The sequence below is a fragment of the Poromitra crassiceps genome (assembly GCF_964638095.1).
Source record: "Poromitra crassiceps genome assembly, chromosome: 19".
In the NCBI taxonomy this organism is placed as follows: Eukaryota; Metazoa; Chordata; class Actinopteri; order Beryciformes; family Melamphaidae; genus Poromitra; species Poromitra crassiceps.
Window position 1 is genome coordinate 17,352,164 of NC_139646.1, and position 10,422 is coordinate 17,362,585.

The window sequence follows — 10,422 nt, forward strand, 5'->3', positions numbered from 1 at the left end:
GAGGAGGTGGTAGTGCTGGTGGTGGTGGGAGGCGGCACCGTGATTATTTAGCATTGGTCAGCAGCTGCGCTCTCCTCTCCTCTCCTCTCCTCATTCATCTGCACAAACTCTTGCTGACACACATCCACTTGCTGGCTCGGCCCGTGTGAAGTGAGCCCTGTGAAGATGTTGTGCAGACGGGCATGGCAGAAACTGGGGCCGCTGGCCCGGAGTGCCGCCACACCGCTCAGCAGACACGGTGGTGAGTCGACTTTTCCAGGTTTTTACTTGATTGGGCGTGTAGGCTAATTTAAGGAGCAACATTGCTATCATTGGCCTACGTGAGGAGTCGACCGTTGGCTGTGCAATTAGCGGGTCTGCATTCGAATAAAGTTGTTGTAAACCCGGTTTAAAAATAGCTTGAATTTCAAAATGGACATTTCATTGTAAACATTGTCACATGTCTGGATGAGTTTCTGTGATGTTATAGGCCTAATAAGTGCGTGCATTGCTTAAAAGTTCATTTTGTGCGACATATAACGTTAGTAGGCCTACCTCAAATCATTACTTCGTAGGCTATTTGACATGAATGAAATGGAAATGCAGAGGAAGAAAATGACTGCCGTGTGTGAGTGAAGCTGTGCGGCATGGCAGGGCAGAGCGGAGGGGGCAGGGAGGTGTGTCTGCTTTGGGAACACGCAGTTCTGCACATTATGAAACGGCGCATCACACACACAGACCACAACTCTTTCTGATCATATTATATTATAGGCTATAACTGAGCTGCGATAATTGCATCCATGAAGCATCCACTATTGGTAACGAGACCACCGCTTACAAGCGCTTTTTGTTGTGTTGACACATGTCCTAGGGACATTTACCAGCAGGAACATTGAGTTCCAGCTCCGCTTGAACGTAATGGACGAGGGGGGAAACAACCTTTTGTTTGAAACTGAGTTTGCATGCAAGCTCATGGGGGTTTTAATGCGTCCTTCCCCGGATCATTCAGAAGTTCATGTATGTAGTGGTTCTGTCTTGTTGGTTTTCTGTCCTACAGATAGGCCCAATTAATTGAATTCACCTGAATCAATCCCTGATTGAAAGCCAGGTGGGCTGTGAGTGTGTGAGAACCACTGATATGAAGAACAGCGTGTTGTCATTGTGTTGAGTTGAGATTATGTAAAAAAATGCAGAAGACTCAGTTGCCAGGTCTTGGTGGCCTGTGTGTGTGTGCGTGCGCGCATGACTGTGTGCATGTCCTCTGTATAGACCAAGAACGCCTGTGTGCTTGTGCACGCCTGCTCCTGTGTGCAAAAGGAGACATAAATGACTCCTGTTAAGCTGCAAGAGCAGGCACAATCTGTCTGCCATTATATTGCATAACAGACACACACACACACACACACACACACACACACACACACACACACAGAGCCTATAGGCCACAGGGTCAAAGCAGCCTTCTGCACATTCCCCTCCCTGATCTTGTCATGTCATTGAAAGCACATGGCAGCAGGACACATGTTGTGCACCCCCCACACATGTCATGGATACTGGAGCAGCCATCTTGGCTGTTTGTGTGTTGCCTGACATGAGTGTCCATTTTGACATGCTTTAACCTCAGTGAGGATTAGCTGCTTTACCTAATAAATAAGCTGTACTTGGCCTTGTCCAGGTGCTGTGTCATGACTCAGAGGAGCAGAGATAACGCTGGGACTTACTGCCAGGTTGACTCGGCATCCATGACGGTTGTTGTTGCAGTTGGACTTGCCTCCCATCAGCGTTTTGTCATATCAATTGGAATTGAATACAACTAATAATTGAGTCTGCTTTGATGAAGGGCAGAATTGCACTTGTGACCATTCGATTGTTAAAGCTGACTTGGCCAAATTCGGATTGGACTATTGCAGCATGATGAGAAGTGTTAATATTTATGCAAGTTTACAAAAACAAAATCAGTTCTCTTAAGAACGAATGTCTGTGTGTCCTCTGGTAAAATTGTGGAGGTATAAATGAGTTAAGATGTATTATGTAGCAGAGTTTGAAGGAGAAACCTATTATTGGGTGATTTTGAATCTGTAAATGGTCAAAGTTGGGCAGTGGCACTCTGCAGATCAATGATACTGGTTAAAATTGGGAGTGTAGAAGGTGATCAACAATCGCTGTCTTTGTGGATCCAAGGTGATCTTCAAAAGACAGGCTGAGTTGGAGTTCCCAGAACGCCTGGAAAGAAATGTGGGCGGGGGAGGGGCAGTGTAGCCTGGGTAAGGGGGAGTGAGGCTGGGCTCTGCTGTACATTGTGTTCTTTCACCGCTTTAACTGGGCTAGTCGGCTTGCTGGAGAAACCCGCGTGCATGTGTCCACACAGGTTAGGGCACAGAACATGCTAAATGCATGTATGTAATTGAACTGTATACACACTCTTCTGTGTGACTGTGCGCGTGTCTCACTCGGTGTGCCTGTGCGCACTGACGCAGATGTTTGTGTGACATGGACCAAGAGATTAGGCCAAGGCAGTGTCTGTGGTTTTATTTATGGCCTCCTCTGCATGCGCCACAGGCAATCCTCTAAACACATGGCAATCTTTTCACCTGCAAGCCAACACTGCCACAGACTCGCCTACAGTCAGTAGCCATCACAACAACAACAATAGCCTAATAAGAGGTTGCTAAGGTCATCGGATCCGCTTGACGGATAATTTTTCCGTTTTGACGAGGTGTAGATGGGCTTGCCTTGCATGCGTGTGGAGGGACTAGTTGACCAAACAATTGATAGTATTCTGTTACATCACCACATGGCCACCTTTGTAGTAAAATAAACAATCAAGTGACACAAACAGCCAATGAGCTGTGTGTATTGTAGCGCCATATTGGTAGGAAAATGCTTGTGACATCATGGGAATACTATGAATATGATGGCTGCTACTACTAGTGATAAACGGTCTGCTAGATAACTGAAATAATTTGTCTAGATATGCAAGTCTTGGCCCTTGAAGCAGGAAGTAGCTGTTTGTTTGTAGGGGGGCTTAATTAAACGGTTTCACGGTTTAGCTTGGCTGCTGCTAAATCTTTCCATCTCTTCAGCTACAGATGAGTGGTGGGGGCGCATTGTGTAACTGGATTAAGGGATAGAGAGACATGTTGACACTAACAGAATGCACTAGCTTTGTGCAGAGTCAAACTTCAGATGGGCTGACAACTCCCTGAAAAAAGCGATCACAAAAAGACAAGGGGTCTTGCAAATGATCAAATTTACCATCTGTCTCACTCATTTTCACTTTTTATTTTGGATTTCATGACACAAAACAAATGTTCCACCGATATCTAAAGTTTAGTGTCACAAGGCTGTAAATCAATTGTTGAAGGAAGGAGAAAATGACTCCCATCAGAAAACCTAAATATTTTCTTTTTTGATTTTCCAAAGTATGTGTTGTTGAACCCCTTAACTCTGTACCTGGTGATTGTTGGTCAGCCCCCTAACTCTGTACCTGGTGCTCCTGTGTGTTTCTCAGCGCCCCCATCTCGTCACATGGCCTTCGGGATCCCCGGTGGCTCCACCAACATTGCATACTTTGTTCTGTGTGGAGGAGGCCTCACTGCTGCAGTGGTCTATGTGAGTATCTCCCATTTCTCTGTTCATTTTCACCATAATTTTTCTACCTGGTGAACCTCGAAGTCTGTATTTCATGCTTGCGTCCTTCCACCATGTCCTCTAAATGCATTTGGGTCATTGCTTTGCTCCGTTTTATTTTATTTTTTATTTTTTAAAGAAAGTAAGGGTAATAATGATTCTTCAAGAGTTGTTTCCACAAACGCATGAGCATTGGTACAATTATTAATAAATTGAGCATCTAGAAGTAGCCTACTCAAATGACTATTCACACCATTTTCTACACAATTTTTTGGTCATTCCCCCCCCCCCCCTTCCAATAAACCCTTCTCACGGGGGCCATTTTGTGTGGAAAAGGCAGGGTTAACACTGGTGCAAGCAAAACACTAATGAGGGTTTCAAACTTCCATGATTGGAATGTGGAAACCGTCATTAGTGTTTTGCTCGCACATGTATTTATTCTGCCTTTTCGACACAAAATGGCCCCCGTGAAAAGGGTCTATAGAGGGTATGATGCACGTGATGTCACAGAGGCGGAAGTCACTGCAGGGTCACGCCCACTGAGTGGCAGCAAGAGTGAGCTTGAATGCAGTAATCAGCCTATAGATAACTGGCACCTGCTGCTCAGGGAGGAACCTGCTGAATGTTTTGCCACTCAGTCCCGATAGACCCTTTTCCCCGGGGGCCATTTTGTCTCGAAAAGGCAGGGTAAACACAGGTGCAAGCAAAACACTAATGAGGGTTTCCAACTTCCATTATTGTAAGTTGGAAAGCCTCATTAGTGTTTTGCTTGCACCTGTGTTTACCCTGCCTTTTTGACACAAAATGGCCCCCGTGAAAAGGGTTATAGAAGGGGGCGTGTTCCAGTGGGAAAGTGATGTCCGTGCATACCCTCTATTGTTTATATGATGTGCATCTTGGGACCCAACCGTAGGTCAGAGCTGTGCTGTACTTTCCTCTGAAAGAAAATGGCTGCTGTGTGACCAGGGCCATAGATGGAAGGCACATAAAGGTTCATTGTGCGTTCTGGCAAACGTGGTCATTTGTTACTTTCTACAGACCTCTATTGACATGGTCGATTTATTCAGTTGGAGCGGGCGGAAGTGTTGCTTTAAATGAATCAGAATCCTGCATGCAGGGTTTTTAGCAACGCGCATGTTGTTTATGTTGGAGAAAATGGCGGTGTAAGGTGGCCATTTTGTATTTCTGTTAAGGTCACACGTCCATCTTTTTGCCCCCCCTCCCTCCACAGGCCTACAAGACGGTCACTGGTGATAGTGAGAGGTATGACGACAGACTTGCCGACATGGGCTCCAAGACGACGGGTGAGTAGGACTAGCTGCTCGCATAAACACACTCTGACTCCTCAATATGAATGTATTACGGCCCACACGTATTATATTATCATATTTGAGTAATTTCGGAATAGTTTCACTCACTGAAACGTAACCTTCAGCTCAGACTTTCTCTAGCTGGCTCGTCTGCTCGGCAACGAAAGCACAATAACCTGTGGAATCCACAGGATGCCACCCAAATATCAGTCATGGTAGACTGGTCACTCTCAATAGGTTAATCTTGCCTGTCCACTTTGATTTCTGTCTGGCAATTCTTTGTCTGTTCAGCCAGTTTGGGGCCTGGAGGGATGATGGGCTGTGTGCCCAGACCAGATAACTAGTCTGTCACGGGGGTTAGCTTACTGCTACATTCTGTTTGAGAAAGTTACATCTAGTTTAAAAAATAGTCCCTGTGCTGCCCATATATTACTTAAGACTGACTGGACAATGATTACTGTGGATGGGAATGTGCTGAGAGAAATCTGGCCTCCAGACAGTGATTGTGATCAAGGATCATCTTGTCTAAACACATGAATCTCTATGAATACACAACACAGGACTAGGACCTCATGTACTGCGATTGAATGTTCCTTCAGATGCACAAGCAGATGACGACTAGTTATGCGTTTGTTTTGTTTAACTTGGCTGCCAAGTGATTCGCCAATTAACTGTGGAGTTCCGTTTAGGGTCATGAATTAACATTCATCTCCATTTCAATGTGATGGGTTTTCATGGGCAGTGAGTGAAACAATGCAAAACACTGCAAACTGTTGCTGCTATACTTGTTGCACTGCAGCAATGTGACATTTTCATTGCGAGAATTATTGAATTAATTTAATTAATCAACTTTCATCACAAACTCTTTGTTTTGTTACATACAACTTTCTCTAATGAAAATACCATGTTTTGGCATGTAATTCCAGTGTCTATATACTATATTTTCCAATAAATAATAGTTTTAGGTTTTATCTATTTATAATGCTTGTTTAGTATGGTCTGTCCCTGACTGAAAAAGTGTAGTTTGCATTAAGGACTGGGGAACTACTTTTTCTGCTTCGTTCCACATTTGAGTTTAATGTTTTAGTGACAGCTGGGTTTTCCGTCACACCATTTAACACGCCCACAATGGAAACAGAATGCCTCGTTTCTAAAGTCCACAGAACATTTCTTCATGTGTAAGAGTGTTTGTTTTGGTTCCCTCTTTAGATTACTTTTGCTTTAGTTCTACCCATTAGTTTTCAAAAAATTTCTAAAAGAACGACTCTGGTGGGACTCGAACCCACAGCCTTTGAATCACTCCTCCTGTGTTTGACTAGAAGTCCAATGCGCTATCCATTGCGCCACAGAGCCGTTTCCTTAGCAGGCAGTCAGACCGGCTCTAAACGGGAGGAGCCACAGACAACAGCAGCATGTGTTGTTACACAGGCACTTTCCTTTCCTCTGGTCTTTATGTCTGGTGGAAGCCAGCGAGTTTTTCCATAATCTGCTTCTAGTATTTCCTTGTTTTTAAACTGGTAATGTAATAAAATGTCCCTCCTAAATGGGTTGAAAACATGATCAAACCTGGAAACGGTTCAATGGGCCACTTTCTTTTTCAGAGTTTTTGACTCTGAAGAAGACGCAGTGTGCGTTGAAACATCAGTCTTTGCACCTTATTAAATGTATTTAAAGTGATTTTGTGTGCTCCAGTCCTCTCTTTGGCTTCAGTCTAATTGGCCCATTGAACCGTTTCCAGTATTTTGTCCTGTTCTGAGAGCAACGACCTCCCTCTGTGGAGGGGTTGAAGCGCAAAATTTCTTCTACATGATAAAAACCTGTTAAATGTTGTTGCATTATCCAGTAATTTATTACATTATACATTTACATATGTATACAATTGAGTATGTGGACTTTGTCTGTCTGTTTGTTTCAAGTTCTGTGTTCGGCCACAGCTATGCCGTTTTACGTGCCATCGGGCTGAAACCTTCAGGGTGTGTAAAGGGCACCCGTGCGGGTGACCGGACTAGGGCTGGGTTAAAAAATTGATTCTCAGATTTTTTATCTATTTTAATTTTAATCCTTTGATATCAATTCATATGTCCAGAGATCGATTTTCTTTATTATTATTATTATTATTATTATTATTATTATTATTATTATTATTATTTTATTTTTTTAATAAACAGGGTATAATATTATAGGCTGTGTGTGGTAGTTGAAACATAGTTTCAAGTTAACGTTTATTTAGGTTTGTAGTTCAAACAAAAACATAAATACTGTAGGCTACATAAATGGAAATGTTTGATCATTAATATCTACTTTTAGAAATGTATATAGGCTGAAATCAAATCACTGTGCATAATTGTGAAAGTGTCTTTATTGACGGATGAAAAGGCTGTTATTTACCCTTTGTCACCACCTGGGGCGTGTACTACGAAGCTAGTTTAACAGATCCGCGATAAGTCCCTTTGATCTGGTTTGACTGAACAGGATCAAAGCTATCTAGTTTAAGGATACTACGACGCTGGTTTTCTAGTCGATAACTGAAGCTGGGATCTGCCTGTGCACGCGCACGTTTTTCGCTCGTGCACAGGCGCGCGTCCACGCGAAAGAGGTGCGCTAGCCAATCACATTATGAACAGCTGAGTTGATCCACGCCCACACCCATTTCCACACCCATTTCTTCGTTCAATGAAAGCGCAGTGCATGATCAGAGTTTTAGCGGATATTTAATGTATCCGCGATTTAATGTCAGAATGAAAATCCGCGTTGGATAGTCTGCTGAAGGGCTGTCTAAAGCAGCAGCTTGTATTCACATCAGTCATTTGATTTACTTTGATCAGCGATTTCTGTCTGATACAGCTGCATTGATACAGCAGCAACAAATGTAAATGTGTAATCTCAGTCTATACATTTCCACAATCTGTAAGCCTATTTAGACCATAGATTTAGAAACGCATGCTCAATGAATAATGATTTCTATCACTCATGTGTGTGGTTGCACTGATCGAATAATTCATATATAAAATAGCCTAGTATAAAGCCTAATAGCCTACTATAAAAGAGAAAACTGCTGAACTGAATTGAGACGATGCGGGCATAGTTATCATTGATAAAAACTAGCCTATTTTTGCTCATATATTGGAATACAGCCTACAGGACACAGTTCCAGCTGAAAGATGCAAGAATAGCCTGCATATTTAGTATTGGGGCTATTCCATATTTATCCCATATATATGTATAGGCTTTTCTGGCATGTAGGAGAATATCACCCTCACTCCATTTGAGGGTCCGTTCATGATATGCGCCGCGGTGATTAATAGTGATCATATTTCTCCACGCATCGTTGAGCTGTTAAGACATAAAGTGGTAAGTAGGCTTAATTTAATTATGTAGCCTACAGAGCCACGAATGTTTTGCTTGTTCTATTCTCAGTTGACTGCAATCTATTTTTCATATGGCGATCTTATGAATGGTGAGTGACTCCAGAGAGCCGATATTATATGGGTCTCTCATGGATTTTGATCTTATCCTCTGAAGCTAACCTGGTCGCGACCAGGTTAGCTTTGCAGCGTCAGTTGCCATGGTGATTGAAAGTTAACTTGCTTTGTAGTACGGCTAAACCAGGTTTAAACTCAAACTTACTCGGATAAGGCATTAAACTAGCTTCGTAGTACAGGCTACTGGTGAGTAAATATATGTGTAACTAAAACCATTAAAATTGACAACCGGTCCACAACTTTTTTTCCCCATGTATCTACCGGTCCTTGGTGCAAAAAAGGTTGGGAACCCCTATGTTACATAACTGGACAATCATGTAATTCAGGTTACAGCTTAAAAAACATGTTTTAGTATCACTAACCAAATCGATATTGAAATTAATCGAATTGGAATCGAATCGGGATTAATCGATTCAGAACCTTGTGAATCGGAATCGAATCAATTCTTTAAATTTGAACCAATACCCAGCCCTAGACCGGACGGAGCCAGATTTTTTAATTAGGCTAATTAGCTAATGATGTGATGTCATCAGTGATGTCACATTGGTGCGCGTGCACACACAAGGAGGCATTGTGACAAGACTGATCAGTGATGTCACACACACGGAGGCATTGTGACAAGACTGATCAGTGATGTCATAGGGGGGCACACACTGATGTCTTCAGTGATATCATAATGAGCACACACACGCACACAAGGAGGCATTGTGACATCACTGATGCAATAACATTTAGTGAGCAACACACGCGCGAGCCAATAGGGCAGGCGAGGCCGAGCTACGGGCGAATTTCTTGGTATCCTCTGATGTTGAGGGCCGTAACATTGTGCTTGGGGCATTAAACTTTGATAAACATTGCCTTGCATTCCCCAGGAAAACTCATTAAGGCACAAAACCCAAGACACCAAAGCCTGATATTTACCATTTGTTATACAACAAATCAAATGTGTTCTGCTGTTGTCTTCATGCATTTCTCCCAACCCCTTTTCTCCCTTCTGTCTTGACCATCAGCAGCTGCTCCAGCTGAGGCGGCACCCGAGGCCGTACCTGCCGCAGCGGAACCCGCCGTGGTGGAGGAGGCGGCACCGGCCGCAGAGCCCGTGGCCGAGCCCGCCTCTGCTCCTGCAGAACCCGAAGCTCCAGCTGCAGAACCTGAAGCTCCAGCTGCAGAACCTGTGGCAGAGACCGTCGCTGAACCCGTCGTCGAGGCAGTTCCTGAGGTAGCGGCTGCCCCGGATCTTGCGGAGGTCATTGCTGAGGTTGCAGCTGAACCGGCGGTCGCAGAAGAGGCTGCTCCACCTGTCGCAGTAGAGGCGGTCGCCGAAGCGCCTGTCGTCGCAGTAGAAGAGGTCGCCGAAGCGCCTGTCGTCGCAGTAGAGGAGGTCGCCGAAGCGCCTGTCGTCGCAGTAGAGGAGGTCGCCGAGGCGGCTCCTGCCGTCGTGGAAGCGGTCGCTGTGGAGGAAGCGCCGGCCGAGGCCCCCGCAGCTGAGAGTGCTGGTACGGCAGCAGTAGAGGAAGTCCCTCCCCCTCCCCCTGCTGAGGTAGAGACTGGCGTTGCAGCCCCCGAGGCTGAGGCCGCCCCCGCTGCTGAGGTGGCCGCATAAGGCTTTGGCGGTCCGAGGTTCAGCCAGCCGGGAGGTCTAGAGCTTAACTGTGTTGTGTCCCACTTCCTTCGCCCAGGAAATTGGACTTGTGAACCCCTTTTTTTCCTTTAAAGATGTAAAAATAATTCAAATAAATACCAGAGGCAAACGGATTTTGTTTTTCACTTGCAGCTGGTTAATGCATGACTGTTAGGGGTCCATCAGTCCAGTTTTTGGGTGCCCTTCCCCTTATGTCAACCCACCCGGAACAGACCCAAACCATAGCATTTGACGTTTAGTTGCAAAGTCAGATCACGTTATTAAAGCCACTTAAATTCTCTTGGGAAAATTCAATTTCTGTAGCAATTCTCAACTCATCGCCAGAGCAAATGATGGTTTGGCTGCTGTCCATGCAGTTGTGTGGAAGTGTTGAATTGTG

At 44.5% G+C, this 10,422-nt stretch overlaps 1 protein-coding gene across 2 annotated transcripts; it reads left to right on the top strand.

Moving 5' to 3' along the window:
* Positions 1-10,156, top strand: LOC310793550 (uncharacterized protein). 2 transcript variants are annotated; one of them, XM_083655363.1, is made up of 4 exons: positions 1-241; positions 3,491-3,591; positions 4,841-4,913; positions 9,412-10,156. In XM_083655363.1, the coding sequence occupies exons 1-4, from the start codon at positions 166-168 to the stop codon at positions 10,002-10,004; spliced, it is 843 nt and encodes a 280-aa protein (XP_083511489.1). In that variant the 5' UTR covers positions 1-165; the 3' UTR covers positions 10,005-10,156. The 2 variants fall into 2 exon arrangements, with proteins under 2 accessions (XP_083511489.1, XP_083511490.1); XM_083655364.1 differs by having other exon boundaries at positions 9,415-10,156.
* The last annotated feature ends 266 nt before the right edge of the window (positions 10,157-10,422 follow it).